The 26,862-nt window shown below is 43.5% G+C and overlaps 1 protein-coding gene across 1 annotated transcript in view; it reads left to right on the top strand.

Moving 5' to 3' along the window:
* Positions 1-15,667: 15,667 nt before the first annotated feature.
* Positions 15,668-26,862, top strand: part of LOC111973757 (transmembrane protein 132D-like) — a 53,118-nt gene continuing 41,923 nt past the window's right edge. The window contains exons 1-2 of the mRNA XM_024001148.2: positions 15,668-16,673; positions 25,178-26,063. Coding sequence (XP_023856916.2) covers positions 16,601-16,673; positions 25,178-26,063 — 959 coding nt within the window. The 5' untranslated portion in view covers positions 15,668-16,600. The remainder of the gene's footprint in view (positions 16,674-25,177; positions 26,064-26,862) is intronic.

The following is a 26,862-nucleotide window of genomic DNA, read 5'->3' on the forward strand; positions in this document are numbered from 1 at the left end:
CAGGTCAGGGTTCCATAGCTGCAGGCAGAATAGTTGAAACTAGAGCAGCAGCACAGCCAGGTGGACTGGGGACAGCAAGTAGTCATCAGGCCAGGTAGTCCTGAGGCATGGTCCTAGGGCTCAGGTCCTCCGAGAGAGAGAAAGAAAGAGAGACAAAGAGAGAAAGAGAGAGAGAGAGAATTAGAGAGAGCATACTTAAATTAACATAGGACACTGGATAAGACAGGAGAAATACTCTAGATATAAGAACCCCCTCTGCAGTTTAGAAAATGCTGTCATAATGCTGTGCTGATAAACATTTACAATACATGTTTAACTTGTGGTGGTTCTGACTTCTGTGTGCGTTTGTATGCTGCAGCATAAATACTGGCGGCTGAGACAGGAGGGGTTGGGAGACATTGTGGCCCCATCCGACGATACCCCCAGACAGGGCCAAACAGGCAGGATATAACCCCACACACTTTGCCAAAGCACAGCCCCCACACCACTAGAGGGATATCTTCAACCACCAACTTACCATCCTGAAACAAGGTCGAGTATAGCCCACAAAGACCTCCATCATGGCACAACCCAAGGTGGGGGGGCCAACCCGGACAGGAAGATCACGTCAGTGACTCAATCCACTCAAGTGACGCACCCCTCCCAGGGACGGCATGGAAGAGCACCAGTAAGCCAGTGACTCAGCTCCTGTAATAGGGTTAGAGGCAGAGAATCCCAGTGGAGAGAGGGGAACCGGCCAGGCAGAGAGAGCAAGGGCAGTTTGTTGCTCCAGTGCCTTTACGTTCACTTTCACACTCCTGGGCCAGACTACACTCAATCATAGGACCTACTGAAGAGACGAGTCTTCAATAAAGACTTTAAGGTTGAGACAGAGTCTGCGTCTCTCACATGGATAGGCAGARCATTCCATAAAAATGGAGCTCTATAGGAGAAAGCCCTGCCTCCAGCTGTTTGCTTAGAAATTCTACGGACAGTTAGGAGGCCTGCGTATTGTGACCGTAGCGTATGTGTAGGTATGTACGGCAGGACCAAATCGGAAAGATAGGTAGGAGCAGGCCCATGTAATGCTTTGTAGGTTAGCAGTAAAACCTTGAAATCATCCCTTGCCTTAACAGGAATCCAGTGTAGAGAGGCTGGCACTGGAGTAATATGATAGCATTTTTGGGTTCTAGTCAAGATTCTAGCAGCTGTGTTTAGCACTAACTGAAGTTGATTTAGTGCTTTATCCGGGTAGCCGGAAAGTAGGGCATTGCAGTAGTCTAACCTAGAAGTGACAAAAGCATGGATTAATTTTTCTGCATCATTTTTGGACAGAAAGTTTTTGATTTTTGCAATGTTATGTAGATGGAAGAAAGCTGTCCTTGAAACAGTCTTGATATGTTCGTCAAAAGAGAGATCAGGGTCCAGAGTAACGTGAACAAGTTGAACATGTGCTCCTTATGACCGAATGTAATTTTTTGACCAAGTTACACTTCTCAAAAGTCACCGAATTGGTCGAACGACCCAGGACTCAATTCAACAGGCAGGCCAATGTATTTATTTACCACTAGATGGCAGTTTTTACCGAACTGTTGCAGGTCCACTCATTCATTCAATTCAATTTAATTTCTGTGCCTGTACAAGTTGAGGACCATCCTTATTTGTGTGAACACATCTGTATAATTTAGTGCTTTGGTGCTCACATCATTGCCAATGTATGTACATTGCATGATTGTCATATTTATTGACCCATAACTCCTCCTGCCCTGCAAACTCATCTGTCCTTCTAATAACATGGATGACTAACTGCCTGGCTGGCATGTCATGCTGTGGTGAGCATGCATGTGGGAAAAAAATGGATAGATTATGGTCACGCTCTGATATCCACCAGGCTTAAGCCACTCTGGAAATAAATAAATAAATCACAACTTTTGTGTTGAATTTTCCTGGCTGGTAATCCCTTGGACCTGGTAGCTGCTTGCAAGGTAATTCTTTCTGGTAGGCAGCTTCCTGTCTCTCTGCTGTGGGCAAACTGGGTTTAATATTAGAGTCCTTCCAGTTCTACAGAGTACAGTAGCTTCTCCCAGTGAGAGGATGAGTCCAAGAGAAAGGCCTGGAATGAACAAGTTTTTGGTGTACAAGTACTACGGTAACTGAGTCCAGTTTATTTAAAATGAAAAACTGCAATGTCTCCATCCAGTTTGTGTTGCTGATAATGACAAGTAGCCGCTGTAGATGACAAACATATCTACTTAGCAGGAACATATGAGAGTTAGCGTATGCTCTTGCATGTGTACCTGTAGTCTTCTTTCTTACTTTGTCCAAAGAGTGATCATCTGTTGCAGTATTGAGGTTATGGATGTGTATCCATGGGGATGGCAGGGCCTCATGACTCTCTCCATCATGGCCGACTCCGTCCATCATGGCCGACTGTCCCCTGGAGGGTTAGGGAAAAGCTTATCTGTCTTGTCGCTTCGCAGCACGCAGCAGTCAAATCTAATGCTGCAAACTTAGGATGCAAACACATCACTAATGGAGCTACCGCCAGACAGATCTGCACAGGAATCATTATGGTCAGCAATGACATACTGTCAAATCATGAGAAATTACCATATACAAGTGTTCTATACATAGCCTAGGCACCTTTGCCTTGATGGAAAGGAATATTTTTTAGCATTGCCCAGAGGTGGTTTATTCAATTCTTCAAATGTATCATGACCTTGTCAATCAAGTTGTTCTTAATAAATCTATATCATTGTTTAACGTGTCTGTATCAACATCTATTTGAAAAAAGGTAGGTCATTTTGACCCCAGCCAAAAACACCTAATTATGCCGATAGTAATTTAATAGATAGGACCTTTATTTGAATCTACATTTCTCTGGAGACATAATAACAAGTTACCAATACCAGAGGGTGTGTAACAGTACTATTCTTGTGTTGTGCACAATCATCAACAAGGACTCCAGCATGTAGCACCAGTCACCGATTTATTATCTGATGGCAAACAGCAATTTATTCAATGTAGCCACCACAGATCCTCATCCTACTCTGCATGCATTGGTGTGGTGCTTGTTGACTGGGGTAACTATAGTTAACTAAAATAATTTGTTTACAACAGGAATACATGAAAACTACAATACGCTAATCATTTCACAAATATACCTGATGGGAAACAGCACGTTATTCAATGCAGCCACCACAGATCCTCATCCTACTCTGCACGCACACAATACATGGAAACCCCCGCAAGACACAGTAAATAACCAGCTATCACTAGCTGAACTTATACTCAACAAAATGCACCACAAATATTCACAAAGGAAACACCATATCATGTACAATATTCCAGCAATGTTTACACACAAATTGATATAACTTGTACATTCCGATCTGCTCTTAGGAGTATAAAAATCATTATTGATGTAAAATGCTTTGCAACAGTTAACTTACCGCTCTGTTTGGCCCTTGTTGACTGGGATGATTCTAACTCAGACACTGCCCCTCTGTAATGATGGGGCGGTGAGTCAGAAGCAGGTGCAGGTGAAACGTTTTAATAAAACAAAAAAACTAAGAACATGACACTAACAAAAGGCAGTACGCCGATATACAAGAACAATGCCAACTGGTGAGTGAACATGGGAGAGTGATATATAAAGGGGAGGAAATGATGAAGATAATGGAGTCCAGGTGTGAATCAATGATTCACAGGTGCGCGTAATGAGTGCTAGATGTGCGTAATGATGAATTGGGGAACAGTAACAGCTAGGGGACTAGGAACCACCGGCCTGAGAAGAAAGACATGAAAAGAGGGTGAGATACGGTAGTGACTGGGTAATTGTAACCTGTATGTCACCTCATTGACCCTCCGAAGAACCTTGAACGGCCACACAAACCGGTGGCTCAGTTTCTTGCCGGGCAGGCGGAGTGGGAGGTTCCTGGTAGAGAGCCAGACGCGATCCCCAGGATGGAACACAGGGGTCTCACTGCGGTCCTGACAGTGACTCCTCAGGAACCTCCCCAGCTCCTGATTCATCCTCTCCACCTGCCCATTAGATTGAGGCCGGTACCCGGATGTGAGGCTAACCATGACCCTGAGCTTCTCCAAGAAGGCCTACTATACTATGGATGTGAATTGGGGGCCAKGGTCCGAGACAATGTCCTCCGGAAGGCCACAATGCCGGAAGAGGGCCTCAGCAACCTGGAGAGCAGTGGGAAGACCAGGAAGAGGGATTAATCGACATGACTTGGAGGATCTATCCACTACCATCAGAATGGAGTGGAAACCATCAGAAGGGGAAGCTCAGTAACAAAGTCAATGGATAGATGGGACCAAGGTCGCTGAAGCACGGGAAGCGAAAGGAGTTCCCCTGCTGGAGCATCGGGGCGACTTGGTTTGAGCACACACGGAAAAGGAGTTGACATACCGCGTAACATACTGCATCAAGGTGGGCCACCAGTATTTCTCAGTGATGGAATGGATGGTGCGAGAAATTCCTGGATGTCCAGCGACAACAGCTGTGTGTGCCCAGGTCAGCAGCCGATCCCTTATCCCTGTGGGAACGTATATGCGTGCGGGAGGACAATTCTGGGGTGCAGGCTCCCTCTCTAGAGCCTGGCGGATGTCCACATGACATCTACTAAACCCATGATTCGGGAGGATGGGATTATGGGTGCTCTCTGGACTGGAGCCTCTCCCGAATCGTAGATAGGGGACAGGGCATTGGCCTTGATGTTCTTAGAACCTGGGTTATAGGTCAGCGTGAAGTCAAACCTGGTGAAGAAGAGGGCCCACCTGGCTTGGCGCGGATTCAGTCTCCTCGCTGTCCGTATGTACTCAAGGTTCCGATGGTCGATGAGGATGACGAATGGTTCCTTGATACCCTCCAGCCAGTGTCTCCACTCCTCTAATGCCAACTTCACCATCAACAGTTCCTGATCGCCAACGTCGTAATTCCTCTCTGCGGGGGACAGTTTCTGGGAGAAGAAAGCACAAGGATACAATTTTTGTGGGTCCCCCTGTCTTTGTGACAAAACTGCCTCCACATCCACCTCCAATGCGTCTACCTCAACCACAAAAGGTAGCGTGGGATCTGGGTGTTTTAGCAAGGGGGTGGAGGTGAAACGCCCCTTGAGGAGATGAAAGGCCTCGTTGGCTGCTGGAGACCAAATCAACCTATGAGGCCCACCCTTGAGGAGGGAGGTGAGAGGGGCAGCGACGGCGCTGAAGTTCCTGATGAAGCGGCGGTAAAAGTTGGCAAACGCCAAAAAACGCTGTACCCCTTGATGGTAGTTGGGACTGGCCATGACCTTACCGCATCTACCTTTTTGTCCTTCATCCTCACTCCCTGCGGGCTGATTTGGTAGCCCAAGAAGGAGACAGCCCTCTGGTGGAATTGGCACTTCTCCGCCTTGACGAACAGGTGGTTAGCCAAGAGGCGTTCCAGGACTGCTCGAACGTGAGTGATGTGATCTTCCAGGTTGGTCGAGAAGATCAGGATGTCATCGATGTACACAATCACCTGACGTCCGAGCATGTTCCTGAACACCTCGTTGACGAATGCCTCGAACACTGACTAAGCCAAAAGGCATAACCAAGTACTCGTAGTGACCAGACATCATGCTGAACACCGTCTTCCACTCATCCCCCTCCCGGATGCAAATGAGATTGTAGGCACTCCGCAGGTCCAGTTTGGTGAAGAACCGGGCCCCGCGGAGCTGCTCGATGGCTGATGGCACCAGCGGGAGAGGGTACTGATACTTCGTGGTGATGTCATTGAGTCCATGGTAATCGATACAGCGGCGTAATCCTCCCTTCTTCGCCACAAAGAAGAAACCAGCCGATTCAGGGGACGTGGACCTGCGGATGAAACCCTGTTGGAGCACCTCTTGAATGTAGTCATCCATGGCCTGGGTCTCAGCCACCGACAGAGGGTAGATGCGTCTGCGTGGAGGTGTAACACCGGAAAAACACACAGTTCCAGGGGCGATAAGGAGGGAGACAGTTAGAGTGGGTCTTGGAGAATATCTCTTTAGATCCTGATATTCCTCTGGGATGTTGGGCTGGAGGGCAACCACAGGACTCTCAACCGACGTGGAGCCACAGGGGACAGGAAAGCAGGTTTTCCAGCATTCAGGTGACCGGTCGGTGATTCTCATCCTCGACCATGAGATGGTATGGCTATGGCGCTGAAGCCAAGGCAGGCCGAGAATGATCTTGTGAACTGGTGCACTGGTGATGAAGGGGATGTTTTCCTGGCAATTGGGCTCCACGGTGAGGGTGAGTGGTTGGGTGATGTGTGTGATGGTTCTGGATCCTAGAGGCCGACAGTTAAGACCTTGAACAGGAAATGGAGAGGAGAGCGGGTAGGTAGTAATATTGATAAAGAAGGCAAGTGTCTGATCATAAAGTTCCCCGCGGCGCCGGAATCCACTAAAGCTGTAGACACAGGGCATGAGGGACAGTCAGCCAGAGTGATGGGTACTAAAAAAAAAAGTCTAACAGGAAGAGCAGTAGATGGAATACTCACTCTGGATCCTGGGGATGTAACATCACGTGAAAAGTCCCTCTGCTCTAGTGGATCCCAAAATCGGAAGTAACGGACACCTGGTTCTGGTTCTGTGTTTCCTAGTCTGCCCCAGACTAAGTGCTCCTGCATAGGCTCAAGAGTCACAGCCCCCTTTAGTCTAACAGTTCCAACTTTGTCAGGTACTTCACAGTCTTTCCATCGCCCCACGTTAGCCATCATGCTGATTAGCTTACCCTCCTCACCACTGTCACTCTCAGCAGTGGACACCTTTTTCCAGAAGTCACCAGGTGTCTTCAGCTGGTGAAGGAAATGCTTTAGGATATTACTGCCTAAGATGAGGTCTTCAATCTAGCCTTCAACCACCAATGAATGCATGGCGACACTATAGCCGTACACCTCTTATCTCCAGCTCAAAAACTCCCAAAGGACTCGTCTTCGACCCACCACAACCAACCAAAACCGCCTCTGTAGGACTCAATTAAGAGCTTCCCAACACTATTGCATGCAACAGCTCAGGTAAGACACTAGAGCTCAGGGTACAGGCCATCGACCCACTGTGAAGCATAGCTCTCACTTCCACTTTGCCTCCTATTAACACTTTGACAAAATAAATCATCATAATGAGAGAGTCTCTGTGTGTTCCCATAAAACCTCACTTTGTTCCTATTCCCTTTTTGGAACTGACGGTTAGACAGTTGTGGCCTCTGCTCCAGCACACGCTCCAGCATTGCAAGGATATGGTCCATCGGCTCAGCAGAGCCCTGAGTAGCCTGGGCTGGGGAAGGCACCGGGTTAGGTGGTACAGTGGCGGGTCTAACAGCAGGCATGGTGGGAGGCGTGACAGCAACAACCTCTTGCTTCAATGTTTTGATGACTGGGGCCACCTTAGATGAGTGTGAGTACCTCTGCTCCCTCCTGTATTTGTCCAGCGTCTCGTGAACATCTGCAGCGGTCCACCGCTGTAATGGCTTGCAACTTAAAGATAAGCGACAGTTCGGCATCAGGGCAATATCTGAGGAACATGACTGAGCTCACGAGATAGGTCTAAAACACTCTTATTCTGTCTCTTCAAACAGTCCTCAGCAACCTCCATTGCCCTGTTCAGTCTGAGCCAACAGTCGAATGGCTGTTCCCGTCAGAGGTATCGGAGGTAACGTGGCATAAAAGTCAGCGAGGGGCATGCTTGAGAAAGCAGTGTCACAGAAATGTTTCAGTATGTCAAAGACAGGACTTGGGCAAGTGCCATGCTCTACCAACTGAGCCACATTATCAAATCACATCACAAACCACTTGATGTCTCAATGTTCTCAATTACTGTATTGTGCATCGTTTTTCTCCATGGTGATGGAAAGTCTACACATACAAACCTAGATGACCAGCCTATGTACAATACAGTAACATACATTTATGTTAACTGGTTTGTAAGGATGGTAAATTAATACTGCACAAAAAGTGGATGTTTTCCATGTTATTTGATTAAGAAAAATATGCAATTTTATGTGGATGTTTTGTGTCTTTGCCCATAACTTTGCACCTTTTGATGAAAATATTTGAGGACAGAATTGTATTCTTTCTGATTCCATTAGAATGACAATCGCAGAGAACGGGACAGGGCAACACATCTTAGAATTCCAACTATTGAATCCTGCATAATACTGTTCTTAATTATACAACTACATTTTGGGCCAAAGCGGAGATGCTGATTATTTTTTTGTTGCCAGAGGTACAGATGTCTATATCAGTTCGCTAATACTAGTAAAGGCCCAGTGCACTACTTTTGTTTTATGAATATACATTTTTTATTCAGATTTATCAGGGGGTGTTGCAGCACCCTTAGCAGCCCTACTTCCCATGGCTATGGATATAGCTTGCATTGTACTTTCCAGAAAATATTTTACTTTTCTATACTGTATAGCTGTATAGCTGTGTACAAAACCAAAATAACCTTATTTTTGTGCATTTAAAAATCTGTCAATGGTATAGAAAGTCTTCCAATGGTATACATAATTGATAGAACTGCAATACATAACTCAGATATGCTCTGAATCTACACAGAGAGCGGAATTGGTTTGTATTCCACCCAAAAGTTATTCTAGGTCAAATCTAAAAAACTATTTATTTGAATCAATGTTTCTCTGGAGACATAATATTAAGTTATAAATATCCTCAGAGGGTGGGGAGGGACCTGTGTCAGTGATCTCGACCAGATAGAGATCACCTGCAGAGATGTAGTACTTTGTGTACTCGCATATGATTATTACTGGTTATTGTTGGTATGACCTTGTACAGAAGTACATACACTGCCGGTCAAAAGTTTTAGAATGATTACTCGTTCAAGGGTTTTTCTTTTTCATTTGACTATTTTCTACATTGTAAAATAATAGTGATGACATCAAATCTATGAAATAACACATATAGAATCATGTAGTAACCAAAAAAGTGTTAAACAAATCGAAATATATTTTATTTTTGAGATTCTTCAAATAGCCACCCTTCGCCTTGATTAAATATTTCTACTGTAAATGTTATATACAGTGCATTCAGGAAGTATTCAGACCCTTTGACTTTTTCCTCATTTAGTTACGTTAAAGCCTTATTCTAAAATTGATTAAATTATAATTTTTTCCTCATCAATCTACACACAATAACCCATAATGACAAGGCGAAAGCAGCTTTTTAGAATTTTTGCTAATTTATTACAAATAAAAACAGAAATACCTTATTTACATAAGTATTCAGACCCTTTGCTATGATACTCAAAATTGAGCTCAGGTGCATCCTGTTTCCATTGATAATCCTTGAAATGTTTCTACAACTTTATTGGAGTCTACCTGAGGTAAATTAAATTGATTGGACACGATTTGGAAAGGCACACACCTGTCTATATAAGGTCCCACAGTTGACAGTGAATGTCAGAGCAAAAACCAAGCCATGAGGTCGAAGGAATTGTCCGTAGAGCGCTGAGACAAGATTGTGTCGAGGCACAGATCTGGGGAAGGGTACCAACAAATGTCTGAAGGTCCCCAAGAACAATGTGGCCTCCATCATTCTTGAATGGAAGATGTTTAGAACCACCAAGACTCTTCCTACAGCTGGCTGCCCGGACAAACTGAGCAATCGGGGGAGAAGGGCCTTGGTCAGGGAGGTGACCAAGAACCCGATGGTCACTCTGACAGAGCTCCAGAGTTCCTCTGTTGAGATGGAGGAACCTTCTAGAAGGACAACCATCCCTGCAGCACTCCACCAATCAGGCCTTTATGGTAGAGTGGCCAGATGGAAGCCTCTCCTCAGTAAAAGGCACATGACAGCCCACTTGGCATTTATCAAAAGGAACCTAAAGACTCTCAGACCATGAGAAACAAGATTCTCTGGTGTGATGAAACCAATATTGAACTCTTTTGCTTGAATGCCAAACGTCACATCTGGAGGAAACCTGGCTCCATCCCTACGGTGAAGCATGATGGTGGCAGCATCATGCTGTGGGGATGTTTTTCAGCGGCAGGGACTGGGAGACTAGTCAGGATCGAGGGAAAGATGAACGGAGCAAAGTACAGAGAGATCCTTAATGAAAACCTTCTCCAGAGCGCTCAGGACAGACTGGGGAGAAGATTCACCTTCCATCAGGACAACGACCCTAAGCACACAGCCAAGACAATGCAGGAGTGGCTTCGGYATAAGTCTCTGAATGTCCTTGAGTGGCTCAGCCAGAGCCKGGACTTGAACCCGATCGAACATCTCTGGAGAGACATGAAAACAGCTGTGCAGCGATGCTCCCCATCCAACCTGACWGAGCTTGAGAGGATCTGCAGAGAAGAATGGGAAACTCCCCAAATACAGGTGGCCAAGCTTGTAGTGTCATAACCAAGAAGACTCGAGCCTGTAATCGCTGCCAAAGGTGCTTCAACAAATTACTGAGTAAAGGGTCTGAACACTTATGCAAAGGTGATATTCCAGATTTTAATAAAAAAATTGCTGAAATCATGAAAACCTGTTTTGCTTTGTCATTTTGGGATATTGTGTGTAGATTGATGAGGGAATTTATTTTTAAAATACATTTTAACTGTAACATAACAAAATGTGGAAAAAGTAAAGCGGTCTGAATACTTTCCGAATGCACTGTTTGCATTGAACCCATCTCTTGGATAGATTCAATAAGTGTTGAGTGTGAGAGAGAAAGAGGCTTTCTCTGGCAGACTATCAGCTGTGTGTAGCCTTGTCCTCTTTGCCTCGGTGTGGATGATTTCTCTGTAGTCCAGGATTACCCCAGGGATTAGCAGCCCTGCCGGGCGGCACACTGGCAGCTTCCATCGATGGGAGAGATGACAGTTTCCATCATCATGTAGTCCCAACTCCAAACCTCCGGTACACTGCGACTTAAAATGAATCAACATCAGATTACATGGCAGGACGGCAGGGGGAGAAGGAGTCACCCATCACAAACACAGTACAGATTAAGAAGTTGAACAAGCTCTCTCCTCAGCTCTCAGGGTGTGTACAACTAGACTAGAGGATGGGAACTGTCTTCTTATGGCCCAGTTTGGGTTAGTTCACGATCACATAGCTATAAGAAACCCCTACTGCAAGAGTAAAGGGTGAGTAAAATAAAACAACATGCTCGAATAAATATATAAGACTCATAATCGTCTTCATATTCTGTATTGATGGATCCACTCAGTATTTTTGATATATGAGTTTGCCCAAAACAATACAGCCAAGGTAGACACCCCTCTCTGTAGTCAGTGACAATGATAGTTAATGTGTCTAGTCTCTGACATTGACACGAAAATGAGTTTCAACACTTGAACAAGGTGCGTGGGAAGGCACTCCCCAACAACAGCTACCTCCATCTGTCAAATAGAATAATGATATACTGTACATTGAAAACACATTGTTTCCCTTGGCATCCACATCTATCAGCAGCTTATGGACACTATTCTATTCCCACTCTGGCAGAGCTCTGCTGCTATAGCTTTGACATCCATCAATGACAATAGAACCCAACTAAGTTGTATTTCCTGAGGCACTGCTGTTCTCGCAAAGTTTTTTTCTCCAGTGTTGCTTTTTTCTTATGCAAGGATGTGAGGTTGACCATGCGCTAGGATTTTAACAAGGAGTAGGCTTACGAAGTAGATGTGTTTTTTCTTGCCCAGAGTGAGGCTTTCATTTGAAAGGTGATGATAATAAGACCACGAAACTGTACAGGTATTTTCAAAGCAATAAACAGGACAAAAAAACTTAAGGGCAAACTGAACTTAATCAAATAAATTGAGCTCTATCAAAAGAAAACCCAGGCTACAATAATACCTGAACACCCGGCAGCATGCCAACCTTACCCTGACACACACACACACACACACACACTCTCTCTCTCTCTCTCTCTCTCTCTCCAAGATATGACAGCACACATCTCAATTAAGTTGTGAAACCATCATTGGCAATTTTAGCATGCAAATCTTGGTGGGGCAAACAAAAACAACAATTGGAGGATGCATGCCAGCAAAGCTACAACACAACACTGAAAAATACATTAATTGTACTATAACGGTGACAAATGGTGCCCACAAACTGTTAGGGCCTACATAAAGCTGTCCCAACAGCAGAGTCCCAACAGCAGTCCCAACACCTTACCACTGCTACAACTGAATATCAGCGCGGAGCCTTGTCTAGCAGCGAAACAGTTCATTCAGCCTCATTTACTTCCTTTAAAAAAAACATGGCTGACTTGCTTAAACAAATGTGGTTTCTACCGACAATTGAGATTTACAAACTATGGCATAAGGGGACTACGAGCGGATAAGAGGCAATCCGTAATTTCGATTAAGACATTAATGAGCTAGCTGTCACATGGAATGACGCTGGAGAGACGAAGCAGGTACGGGGAGTCAAACATTTAATACGGAACGGACATGGAATGAGACAGGAACAGCATCAGCAAACAGGTAACACAAACAAAAGACAATTAATGCAGCAGCGGGGAACAGAGCAAGGGAACTGACAAATATAGGGGAGAAAATAAACAGATGATGAGTGAGTCCAGGTGAGTCCAATATCGCTGAAGCGCGTGACGAGGGAAGGCAGGTGTGAGTAGTAGAWGATAGGAGTGAGTGATGCGTAGTAGATGATAGGGGGGGCAGACGTGACACGAGCTAGGACGGACYTAGTCAATATAACTATTTGTTCAGCACTTTTGAAATGTACAGCGAGAGAATTCAGAACATGGGCCATTCTTACAACGTTCTCTCTGTACACCAAGTCAGAACCGTAGGATAAATAAAGGGGGTATGTAAGCAGACGATGAAAGCTTTTATAATATTCAACGATTATATTTCTCTAAAACCGGTTATAGGCTACATGTGCACCATCAAGTCAGAACAGGAAAATAGACCAAATTATCAGGGTGAGGCACATGGGCTACTAACAGCTTACTACACAACATACACTTACTTTTACTTTCTTAGCTACAGTATACATATCTCCCTGGCATATTACATCATTTATGCAGTACCATACAAGACATTTTTGGACTCACCTTGTTGTGCTGTGCTCACTTGAACAGGAAGGTGGTGCGGRGGTCCTTCGTGGGAAAATGTTGTCATCAAACTTTGTCATCAAAGTTTGGCATTCTCTGAATTTATGGTGCTTTCAAAACAACTGGGAACTCTGGAAAAAAAACAAGGTTGAATAATGATGACGTCAGTGATCTTCAGGTCGTAGCTCTGAGTTCCCAATTTACAATTCCGAGTTGGATGACCAGAACTCGTTTTTTCCCATGAGTTCCCAGTTGTCAGATTTTTCAGTTCTGAGTTAACAGTTGTTTTGAGCAGGGCAGAAATAATGCTCGATTGACAGCATGGACAATGTTAAATGTGTATAATTTTAAGCTTGGAAAAGAGACCCTTCAATCCAGAATTGGGACCACACATCCACTCCACTGAATAGCAGGCTAGTGATTGCTTTGCAATGCTTCCAGTTAGCCACTGATTCCTTCCAAACCACTCATTGCTGAATTTGCAATTTCCAACTTGTTGTGAAATGTTTATGTTCAACGGCCGATGAGCACCGATATGTTTTATCTATAATTTCTCTTCATATGAGGATTGAAAAGGATTATCCACTAGATTGCCGACGTGATTCTTGATCATGACTGCTTGCTAGCTAAGATTTTGAAAGTATGATGTTGACATGATCAGTCCAATCAAAGCTACGGTAGATATAACGTGATTTGACGTCCTTATATCTGTGGCCAATGACCTTGAGCCTTCTTGGATGGTCACTTCTAATGTAAATCTATGGCAGCACGCAAGGGGGCTTGAACTTTCTAGCTGTAGATTTTGCAGTGAAGTAGTGACCCCATGAGTGACAGAACACTGAGCCAATCACTGCGCAAATAGAGAAGATCACCTACCCCTACACTCTGTATTTTCTGCTGGCTGCCCTTCCAGCACAGAAAGCACTGAGCTAGGCTGAAATACCTGCATTTTGGAGCTGCCTTATTCAAGAAAGCAAAGAAGAGACCATGTTTTTATGCGGCTTTATTAACTCAATATAATTGTTTTTACATTGTTTGCAAACTGATATGTGACACGTATTAATTCACAAAATAACATGCAAAACAGGCAAATAAAAACACATTATTTTAAATGTTTTGCTAAACAGGTGGGTCTCTGTCTCTGTTTCTTTAGCTTAACCTTCACAATGTAATAGATAAACATGATCACATTTTCTGATCATCAAATTAACCAAAATAAGGAGTTATTTTAACGGGAGACACACAACAGTAGGTTCCGGCGCCAAACCAATTACTGACGTGCCTAAATCAAACTTTTAAAATTTTTATTTTCTCTTTTACATTTGATTCTATCAACACATCCATAAAACAAATAAATGTTATTCTCATCCTAAACCATGAACCGTTTGTCATGTATGGTCATTTATAATAGGCTTTAGATTAAGTGACGGAGGACATAGGACAATCGTCACAAAGGGTCATCTCATTTTCAATCTTTTTCATAGAAAACGTGCGATGTGCTAGGAACACAAGCATTTTGCTACACCCGCAATAACATCTGCTAAATATGTGTGTGTGACCAATACAATTTGATTAGATTTTTGTCAGTGTGTGTGTATTTGTTAGTGGTTGTCTGTTTTCAGAAGCTGAGAGTTTGTGAGAGTTGTGCGTAGTTAGCTTGTACTCCATGGTGCAGCTTTAGGTAAATAGAGGATCTAAATGACCCTACGGCACCACAGCACTACAGCAGCAGAGCCCAGGTACTGTACCATCATACCACCACCACACAGTTTATCACAGAGCTGCAGTGAGGGGAGAGGTGTAGCTCAATGTAGCTTGTGGCATCTTCCCCCTGACTCTCTATCCGTGAAGTCTAGTACACAATTAATTAAGCGTGACCATAGAGAGTCTGTTAGCTATTGCCATAGTGGAGCACCTCAACCCCAACCCAATTCCTGAATAAATATGAAGTGTGTGTGTTCCCTGGCATCTGCTTTGGATGCTTGACTTGAACAAGCCCCTCACTGCTCACAGGGTGCTCCAATACAGGGGAGTACCGCTGCAAGCGACTTCAGTTACAGCAGTGTTGAAAACATCAGTACCTCTTGCTGCAAGAGCTTGCCAGAGTAGGGAAGATTAATCATAACATGAGAGGTACGGAGTGCTTTTGAAGCTTTGTTCACTTTGTTACATATCCTAATCCAATATCTGCACACCCCGAGCACAATGTTTGTTGGGTTAACCCACAGTCTAAAACTGTTGCCAAAGCTTTAGGAGAATATCAACATTACTGTGGTTGACACAAATATTTAACTTCCATGCAGTATGCCATAGACCTGTCTTACTCTTGACAACTTTGTCAAAATCTAGAGTTCTCTGTATTCTAATGAAATGACAACCCTTTAGACAATGAGCTCCAAACACTGATAATTGCTGATGTAACTGACTGCAAGGAATATAGGCATGTAAAATACTCCAAATCCACCAACATACAGTGGACTACTCTTATAATTCCTCATCTATAGCCAACAGAGGGCACTAGAATTCCACCACTATAGCATTAACAGTAGGCGTTCACAACAGCATGGTTTAGCCTCATTTACCTCATGCATTTACAGATGAGCCAATCAGAGATGGAGAGCATCATGTCCACCATGTCCATCACATTCGTATTGCCCCACTTATAAAAGTTTAGGAAAGTTATGGCAATATGTCATGATATATCCCACCCAGATTCAAAACTGGACAGGAAGGAAAATCTCCCCCTAAAATAATTGAACAAATAATTGGAGAAAAGTAAAATTTTTAAAGAGCACCCTCTACTCTAAAACCTACAATGGGATATTGTCAAAACCCCAAATAAGTAATTTATGTTCTGGTCTAACAGGCTATAGTCGACTGGTCAGTGTAATTAGCAGCATGTACAGTAGTCAGGCTATTTGTGTACATCATCCGTAGTCCATCTATRTCCTCATCATGGATGTGGAATCCCAAATTATCATGGTTTTGTTTTTAATTTACAGATGCTGTTAAATCCTGTCGCCACCGCATAGGACGTGCTCTGACCGGATGACATGATGCCTTTAGTGCCCCAAGGATTGTGCACAAGGCAGTCGATGATCTGTGAATCTCACTGTACATTGCAGCGGCGTCCCGACGATGGTCAAAGTTGGGTAGACGTCTGAGTCTGGGAGCGGATGCAAAGACTTCAAAATGAATCAGATGGAGTTTCTCTATCAAATAATCGCATTCAATACGGCGGCATAAGGGATAAAGTTAAAAAGAAAAACAAAGAAGAAACTACGTTGATCGCAATCTGATCAAGGACTTGGACAGGACGTCTCCAAACTCGTTACGCAGAACTTTTCCAAATTTGAGACCGTATCTGATAGCTCAATGCATAGTTTATGTGACACACGGAGTGCACACGACAAGGCTGTATTCTTCTTACAYGTGTGATTTTGTAGGCTACCCTAGGCAAGTTCACTTCCTGGGTAGAAATGAATGAAGTATACCATTATTCACTTTGTTGAAACTCCGATTCTGGGAATTTACATGTAATAAATTAACAGTTGGATGCCAAAATGAGTGTTTACTCTCATATCTGGAGGATTTTACAGATATTCCTAGCGACGATTGTCACAATTGTCACGCAAGGTATGTACCATACAAAAAGGGTTTACAATCAGCCTGAGTGACTATCTGCATATTCTATTCTATTTGTATGTTTTTGTTTGGTACATATTTAATTGCAGACTCTTTATGATGTTGAAATAGTATAAATGATTATTTAGGTTTATTTGTATTCCATTAGATAATGTGTAACAAACGAGTATATTATATGATCAAGGAGCTGATATGAGATAGACAGTATACCCGTGTGGTTAAAAATGTATTTAACTTTTATAGTTTCCTCTGAAATGTTATGCCGTACTTTTATGAATACAATACGCACACTGCCATCAGTCAATTGGCTTTGCAACATAGTTACAGACTGCAATTTCACCATGATAACTGGTCATTGTGGTCAACTGCCCTTATATGACACAAAAAGTCCCATTTGTCCAGTGAATAAGACAATGGCTTGAAATGAGTGTGCCTAGTCCAGTTTAGGTGCCACTCAGTTTTGTGAGAATACTGGTATACAGGTACAGTAGGCCAAGTAGATCCACCTTAGTCTAATTACTCCAAAGTGCATGTTAAGACTAATCGATCTTATTAAGTCTTGATTTTTACTTAGAGTTTATGTTATTGAGGGTTAGTGCGGATGTAACTTGCATTTAGATGAGCAAACCTTATAAGGATGAGAATGTTTTTGATTATGTACTGTGTACCAGTACTTTATGGGACATTTGGCACTGTCATTAGGTTATGAAATGGACACACATTTCAAAATGTAAAAATAAATAAAAAAATCCTTAGTTTAGTCTCAGTGTGCAGCAGAGCTGAAAAGGAGTTTCAGTGCATATTAGCAGAAGTCCAGAACACATTATTGTACTCATTCACATCACCTCAGTAATGAAATGGACAGGACCCTGTGAACTTTGATTAAAAACCCAGCAAATATTCCACATCACAAAGGCATTTGCTGAAAAGCTTTTAACTGCCTCAAAGACAGCTATTTCCAGACAATGTGGCCTTCCTGAATTATAATAAACAGACTGGATAAAGAGGACAAAAAGGGAGAAATCCTGATAAAACCAGCTTTAAGAGTCTCATTGGATATAGCAATCCCTACCAATCCCCACACAGGCCTAAGCATCTCCCTCCCTTCCTCTCCCTTTCTGTACACATATGATCAGTGCTCTATCACGTTTCTATCTTTATGTAGCGGTTGCAGGGARATAGGGTCTTTTCAACAAGTAAACCATTGCTATTAGGAGAGCTTTCTCCCTAAAATACTTAGGTCATGCCTGACTTTTCCTCTGGGGAGAGGACACAGCCAATATGGAAGTAAACAACATCTTGACCTAAAATTACAGACTCTATTCAACACTTCAAGTGGAATAAGTGAGACATCTGTGTCATGTCTCTGTCATGCCATTTGAAGTCGGATCACGTACAGGCTGTTCTTCACAAATATAAACATTCATTATAGCACATTAGAATGCATGGAGTTAAACTGTTACTGTTCTTTCAAAACACCATGCAGCATAGGCCAGGTTTGTTTGGTTTGTGGTCCTCTTAAATCTGTGGGTTCCATCAAGACAAACTCAAGTTGAATAGCTTGTCAGAGCGTGATAGATAATTCTGTATTAAAAGAGACATTGACATGTATACTTGTTGGTCTCAATATAATGCTGCTGAAAATAGCATAGAATGACAGCATGGGTAATCTTTTGTTTCCTAGTAACAACAAATAGCCTACTGTAATTGCACAGTAGCCTACAGTAAGTACAGAGCTTATACTCTTAAGTGAGCAATCCTGTGCTGTCCAGACATTGGTCAGCTGGCAGCTTTACCACTACTGGGAACAATGCCAAGCAGACCTACATACACGTATAACCATGCCATTAATTAGCTTTTGCCTCAGTCTCCTCACTTTTCTAGCGGCCTTAATTGTTTGACTGTGTCCAGTGATCCTAATGGTACTGTAACCCTGTTGTTAGAACATCGGGCCTAATGTAGTCCTGTCCTTCTCCCTGTTCCTTGTGTTCTAATGCCTTGATTATTTTCTGTATCTAACAGGCCAACAAGTAGTGACTTATTCTGAGAAAAGGTACCTGAAGATTATGTTTAAAGGTCGCCTCAGTCTTGTTTAATCAGATCTGAAAATCTCTCTCCCTCTCCCTCGTTTCATTTCTAATATACTATATATAAATTGCTTAATGCAATTGCAGTTTCATATTCTCAAGAAATATAGCCTATCCTATTGTACAAATGTAACCTATACACAGATGTTTTCATTTGGAATCAACTGTAGAATTTGTAACATAGATTTGATTAACAGCATATTATGTTGTGCTCAGCATATGGATTCGGTTGTGCATTGGATGTCTCATAGTAGCGTGGGGAATGCAAAATGGGTCAACTTTGAGCAATTTTTATCTCCTAAATGTTTTGGCATTTAGGTCCAAAAAGTAACTTTCTGATCACTTCGACCATGGGCAAACATATGGTAGAGGGTTTCGTTCAAATAAAAAAGGGGTGTAGTCAAAAAGTGATTGAAATGATTTAGAATGATCCAAGAGGGAAAACAACAATGTCAATGGAGACAAGTGAATTTCTGCAGACCAGAATAGATATTGTTCTTCTGGACAGGAAAATAGAAAAGTCAAAGATGTCAGTCTCCAAGTTGGGGGATTGGAGCAGCTATGTGCTGAAACAGCTGGTGGAGGAATTTGGCTCCTTCTTTATCAGCTGGATGCAAATCGTTTATCATGGCGAGAGAGGAGATACAGTACATACGCACGACATATACTGTAGCTTCACAGTGGAGAATCACAGTGGAGAATCAGTGATTATTGTCTCAGCAAATGCTACTGTTAACATACAGTATATACTCACTAGTGCATTATTTGCATTGAGCACAATTAGATTTCAGAGCTAACTCAAGTGTTCTTAAATACATTGGGGAGCACAGATGACCAGTCAAACCCAGCTTGAGAAAGATATAATAGCATGTGATATGTGTTGCCACAGTTGCAGCACATCTCCCTCCTGCAGAGATGCCAAAGCAGAAAAGACCCAGTGAGTGTTTATTCACAGTGGTGGGAAATACTGCCAGCTCTGGTATTAAACAGCACATCTGTCAATGGCCACTGGTGGAGCTAAGGGGGAGGCAGCCCCTGCCCCAGCCCAGGAAGATGATTGAGATACTGTACATGTCTGTGTGAGAAAAACAACAACATCCATTTGTGTTTCTCTTTGGGGGTCACTCCGTAGACTTGTCTCCGTTGTGACACACAAACTGTTTCCCTGACTGTGTAAAGCTCTCCAACCACTGCACAGGTGTCTGCTTGGTGATAAAAGCAGGTCGAAGGAGGGATGATGTAGAGACCTGTCACACGCCACAGACCGTGAGGGACAAGACTTAGTTAGACTTAGTTTACAAAAAGCTCCAAGCCCTCCTCCTCCTCAGGAAAAATAACCATCAACAATCCAGTGACAGACATGTCATTCTCTCTGGCATCTTTTGTCATAATTTGACAAACGGAACAGAAAGGTGTGTCACTACACATGCAGATAACATTATAGGAAATTAATATTATGGACATTTTGGGGGGGAATCTCTCTAAACTCTGTGGTAAGGACACATTTATTTATTTTATTTCACCATTATTTAACCAGGTAGGCTAGTTGAGAACAAGCTCTCATTTACAACTGCGACCTGGCCAAGATAAAGCACAGCAATTCAACACATACAACAACACAGAGTTACACATGGAATAAACAAAACATACAGTCAAAAAACAGTAGAAAAATAAGTCTATATACAATGTGATCAAATGAGGTGTGATAAGGGAGGTAAAGGCAAAAAAAGGCCATGGTGGCGAGGTAAATACAATATAGCAAGTTATACACTGGAATGGTAGATTTGCAGTGGAAGAATGTGCAAAGTAGAAATAGAAATAATGGGGTGCAAAGGAGCAAAATAAATAAATAAATACAGTAGGGGAAGAGGTAGTTGTTTGGGCTAAACTATAGATAGGTAATGTACAGTAATCTGTGAGCTGCTCTGACAGCTGGTGCTTAAAGCTAGTGAGGGAGATAAGTGTTTCCAGCTTCAGAGATTTTTGCAGTTCGTTCCAGTCATTGGCAGCATAGAACTGGAAGGAAAGACAACCAAAGGAGGAATTGGCTTTGGGGGTGACCAGTGAGATATACCTGCTGGAGTTCGTGCTACGAGTGGGTGCTGCTATGGTGACCAGTGAGCTGAGATAAGGCGGGGCTTTACCTAGCAGAGACTTGTAGATAACCTGTAGCCAGTGGGTTTGGCGACAAGTATGAAGCGAGAGCCAACCAACGAGAGCGTACAGGTCGCAATGGTGGGTAGTGTATGGGGCTTTGGTGACAAAACGGATGGCACTGTGATAGACTGCATCCAGTTTGTTGAGTAGAGTGTTGGAGGCTATTTTATAGATGACATCACCGAAGTCGAGGATCGGTAGGATGGTCAGTTTTACGAGGGTATGTTTGGCAGCATGAGTGAAGGATGCTTTGTTGCGATATAGGAAGCCGATTCTAGATTTCATTTTGGATTGGAGATGRTTAATGTGAGTCTGGAAGGAGAGTTTACAGTCTAACTAGACACCTAGGTATTTGTAGTTGTCCACGTATTCTAAGTCAGAGCTGTCCAGAGTAGTGATGCTGGACGGGCGAGCAGGTGCGGGCAGTGATCGGTTGAATAGCATGCATTTAGTTTTACTTGTGTTTAAGAACAGTTGGAGGCCACGGAAGGAGAGTTGTATTGCATTGAAGCTCGTCTGGAGGTTAGTTAACACAGTGTCCAAAGAGGGGCCAGAAGTATACAGAATGGGTGTCGTCTGCGTAGAGGTGTATCAGAGAATCACCAGCAGCAAGAGCAACATCATTGATGTATACAGAGAAGAAAGTCGGCCCGAGGATTGAACCCTGTGGCACCCCCATAGAGACTGCCAGTTTGTCCGATTTGACACACTGAACTCTATCAGAGAAGTAGTTGGTGAAAAAGGCGATGCAATCATTTGAGAAACCAAGGCTGTCGAGTCTGCCAATAAGAATGTGGTGATTGACAGAGTTGAAAGCCTTGGCCAGGTCYATGAATAGGGCTGCGCAGTAATGTCTCTTATCGATGGCGGTTATGATGTCGTTTAGGACCTTGAGCATGGCTGAGGTGCACCCATGACCAGCTCTGAAACCAGATTGCATAGCGGAGAAGGTACGGTGGAATTCGAAATGGTCGGTAATCTGTTTGTTAACTTGGCTTTCGAAAGACCTTAGAAAGACAGGGTGGGATAGATATAGGTCTGTAGCAGTTTGGGTCTAGAGTGTCACCCCCTTTGAAGAGGGGGATGACCGCGGCAGATTTCCAATCTTTGGGAATCTCAGACGATACGAAAGAGAGGTTGAACAGGCTAGTAATAGGGGTTGCAACAATTTCGGCAGATCATTTTAGAAAGAGAGGGTCCAGATTGTCTAGCCCGGCTGATTTGTAGGGGTCCAGATTTTGCAGCTCTTTCAGAACATCAGCTATCTGGATTTGGGTGAAGGAGAAATGGTGGGGGCTTTGGCGGGTTGCTGTGGAGGGTGCCGAGCAGTTGACCGGGGTAGGGGTAGCTAGGTGGAAAGCATGGCCAGCCGTAGAGAAATGCTTATTGAAATTCTCAATTATAGTGGATTTATCGGTGGTGACAGTGTTTCCTAACCTCAGACCAGTGGGCAGCTGGGAGGAGGTGCTCTTATTCTCCATGGACTTTACAGTGTCCCAGAACATTTCTGTGTTAGTACTACAGGATGCAAATTTCTGTTTGAAAAAGCTAGCCTTAGCTTTCCTAACTGCCTGTGTATATTTGTTCCTAACTTCCCTGAAAAGTTGCATATCACGGGGGATATTCGATGCTAATGCAGAACGCCACAGGATGTTTTTGTGCTGGTCAAGGGCAGACAGGTCTGGAGTGAACCAAGGACTATATCTATTCCTAGTTCTACATTTTTTGAATGGGGAATGCTTATTTAAGATGGCGAGGAAGGCACTTTTAAAGAATAGCCAGGCATCATCTACTGACGGGATGAGGTCAATGTCATTCCAGGATACCCCGGCCAGGTCGATTAGAAAGGCCTGCTCGCAGAAATGTTTTAGGGAGCGTTTGACAGTGATGAGGGGTGGTCGTTTGGTCGCAGACCCATTACGGATGCAGGCAATGAGGCAGTGATCGCTGAGATCTTGATTGAAAACAGCAGAGGTGTATTTGGAGGGCGAGTTAGTTAGGATGGCATCTATGAGGGTGCCCTTGTTTACGGATTTGGAGTTGTACCTGGTAGGTTCATTGATAATTTGTGTGAGATTGAGGGCATCAAGCTTAGATTGTAGGATGGCCGGGTTTTAAGCATGTCCCAGTTTAGGTCACCTAGTAGCACGAGCTCAGAAGATAGATGGGGGGCAATCAATTCACATATGGTATCGAGGGCACAGCTGGGGGCAGAGGGAGGTCTATAGCAAGCGGCAACAGTGAGAGACTTGTTTCTGGAAAGGTGAATTTTTAGAAGTAGAAGCTCGAATTGTTTGGGTACAGACTTGCATAGTAATACAGAACTCTGCAGGCTATCTTTGCAGTAGATTGCAACACCACCCCCTTTGGCAGTTCTATCTTGGCGGAAAATGTTATAGTTAGCGATGGAGATCTCAGGGTTTTTGGTGGTTTTCCTAAGCCAGGATTCAGACACGGCTAAGACATCCGGGTTGGCAGAGTGTGCTAAAGCAGTGAGTTAAACAAACTTAGGGAGTAGGCTTGTTTATGACAGTTATAAGATCAACAGTAGTTGTAAAGAGGGACATTATTGATTATAGCTACAAACAGTTGACTCATCACTGGCACATAAGATGCATGCATTGTGTATTAGTTCATAATTCATGAATTAATAAAATTACGTTATATTACAAGGCTCAGATGCTCTGTCCTCTMGGCAGAATAGAATGTGGCAATTTGTCATGAACAAGCACCTGCTTTTATTTTGTGTCATTATACTGCAAAATCAAGCTATAGGTCTACACTTAAGAGGAGAATAGACTGTTTCATACTTTTTTTAACAGACAGTTTATTAGCAAAGCCAGAGTGCTGTTGAGTGCCATTGAGTATGAGATCATCTCAGTTAATGAGCACATACCAGGCTGCTTCTCTCTCTCTCTCCCACCAAGTAGGCCAATTAGCCTCCCATTGACAGTGCAGCCTCAGGTCAGCAGCCATAATGTGTAATCTATCAAAATGGGGGCAAATGAGAGTGGATGCTGGCCTGTGGACCTGCGCCTCAGTTCACTTCCAGAGAGACAGTTGTGTCATACCCCTCATGCTTTTATGCCGGATCAGAGGCCTCTAATGCTGTTGTCCCCCTCGACACCCTCACCCTACTCCAAACACACACACCATGAACATGCTGCCCTGTGTAGGACCAGATCAGCCTCCACCTAGGTAGGTCAAGTTGTTTTAAGGCATACAAGTCAATATAGCTGGAATTACATCATTTACAGGGAGTAATCCCATTTAATTAATCTCTGATACAGTAAAATCTGCCAATAAATAATATGTGCTTTCATGCATGTCATCGGATCATGCAGATATTATTGCTTTCTACTTTGCCATTTGGTTTTACATAAAAGTTTTGATCTGAAAGAAGAGGGAGGATGAAAGTCAAGTCACTTCTGCAAAGCACAACAGAAAACACACCTCTTTTAACAGGGAAATCATAATGAGTAATAGAACACACCTGAGTGTCATAATTGTCTCTAGGACAGTCTCTGCCTCCCTCTGGTGACAGGTGGAACCATGACACCAAGTGTTCATGACAGGTAGTCRGTCCCGCACTTTGGTCATTTTCACTAGAAATCACTCTCATTTGGGAATGGGATTGACTTGATTTGGATGATGGATGATATCAAGGGAATGTAGTCTGTTCTGCTGCTGTCCCACCAGTGCTCCTTTGCCACTGCATCACACACAGTAATACTCTTAGCTGCTCCTGGTATGATTTCTAATATAAAGACCCTCTTGTATACTATGGGAATTTGAAGATTAAGTAAATGGTCACTTTAATGATGATGTCCCATCTAGTTGATCAGCTTGCCTCAAGTCTAGTTCCTGGAAATCTCTGGATGGTTTCTATTTGGCAATTCCCATTAAACTAATAATTTATTGGGATATCTTTGTACTCAGGTAATTATTATGATTTTGTACTTAATGATTGAGGCCAGCTATTATTCCTGTTCACTTGATATAACCATGAAACAATGGATCCTGTTATAAAACTCCTGACCCTGATTGTGGTAGGTAGCCCAGAGTTTAGAGAAACTGACCAGTAGCCGGAAGGCTTGTTAATGCCGGGCCGTAGGCTATTAACAGAGGTTAAGGGTCTCTAGTGACTCACTAGTCCATCCAAAATGATGAACATGAATTTCCTCTACATGTCATCAAAACAACACTGTCGGTTAACCTAAGGGTAATGTTTTGCCTCTTGCTTTCCCACAGAGTTGGACAGCCGGGAGATGTCAGACAACACTAAGAGCTCTCTGCCATTCCCTGTGTTCCTTCCAGTGAACTACCAGGTGAAAGACGCAGATTACTTATTTTTGAAGGAGGCCGGTCAGGACATCATGAGGAACTCCAGCATGCAGACACAGACACAGCCATTTGTCATCCTGAGAGCCAGCCGGCCTCCTGCTGTCAATGCCAGCTATGGGCCCCTGTCCACAGAGCAGCCTGTCCCTCTAGACCTGGTCCAGTCTGTGCAGCTGTTCCGGGCCCCGGGGGTATTCACCTACAACTGGAAGGTCCAGTCCTTTGTGCTGACCCCTCGGGTCTACTCCTCCATGCCCAAGGTGCGGGTGTTGTTCTATGTGGCTGGGAGGGACTGGGACAGGGGAGCAGATGGGCTAAAGGATGAGTTGCCCTGTGTTACGGTGTTTGCCTTCTGGCAGACTCAGGAGGTGAGGGGCTCCTGTGCCCTTGGAGGTCTGAGGGGCACATGCATGGCTGAGCTGGAGCCTGTAGCCAGCTGGTTCAGTCCCGCAGCAGAGAGCTCTAGCCCGGGGAGGTTGGACCCAACAGAGGTGAACACAGTAGAGCTGTACTACCATGCCCGGCCCAGTGCATATGGGAAGTGCAMGGAGGGCGATTGGGATCGCTGGGGCAGCTCAGAGCAGCAGCAGGCTGAGTACATCCCTGTGACTCCCATGCAGAGGATTAGCAGTGTGCGCCTCCTTCAGGTGCCCAAGGGAGCTCCATCTCTGTCTCAACTCAAGCTGGGAAAGGCTGTTGTCATCCAGACTTCCTCCAAACCCCTGAAGAAGACAGATATCGCCACTTTCTACATCCTCACGGCCAGCTCCTCCTCCCTGGAGAACTTCACTATGCGGTGAGTTTCAGATGTCATGTTTGATGTTTTCACTCATACTAACCTTGACTTTTTATTAGGTCGTCAATTATTATAAAACAATTAGTTATCTTGAATATTCAGAATTCCAAATGCAAATGCAACTATTTACCCATTAAATAAAGGAAAAACTATAGTGAGGTGCTTATCAGACCAATAATTGTCCTGCAGCGCACTGTGGTTATAATTGGTTAATAACAGTTAACCCTATTTGCTGAAGTACTGCCAATGTATTGCACAGTAGCCTTACTTATCTAGTCGATTTGGCCACACGTACCCAAACCATGTCCGTTAGAAATATCCAATGYGATTTGAAGTGGATTAAAGTATTTCTCTGAAAATATGATAGATTTTTGCGTTCTTACAGGGAATTGAGGCAGATTATTGAAGTTAAATTGAAAAATAGTGGAGAGTAATGATATTCAGAGCTACAGTGGCAAGAAAAAGTATGTAAACCCTTTGGAATTACCTGGATTTCTGCATAAATTGGTCATCAAATTTGATCTGATCTTRATCTAAGTCACAACAARAGACAAACATAGTGTGCTTAAACTAATAACACACAAATTATTGTATTTTTCTTGTCTATATTGAATACATCATTTAAACATTCACAGTGTAGGTTGGTAAAGTATGTGAACCCCTAGGCTAAGAACTTCTCAAAAAGCTAATTGGAGTCAGGGGTCAGCTAACCTGGAGTCCAATCAATGAGGCGAGATTGGAGATGTTGGTTAGAGCTGCCTTGCCCTATAAAAAACACTCACAAAATTTGAGTTTGCTA

Source organism: Salvelinus sp. IW2-2015, linkage group LG15 (genome assembly GCF_002910315.2).
Source record: "Salvelinus sp. IW2-2015 linkage group LG15, ASM291031v2, whole genome shotgun sequence".
NCBI classification, from domain to species: domain Eukaryota; kingdom Metazoa; phylum Chordata; class Actinopteri; order Salmoniformes; family Salmonidae; genus Salvelinus; species Salvelinus sp. IW2-2015.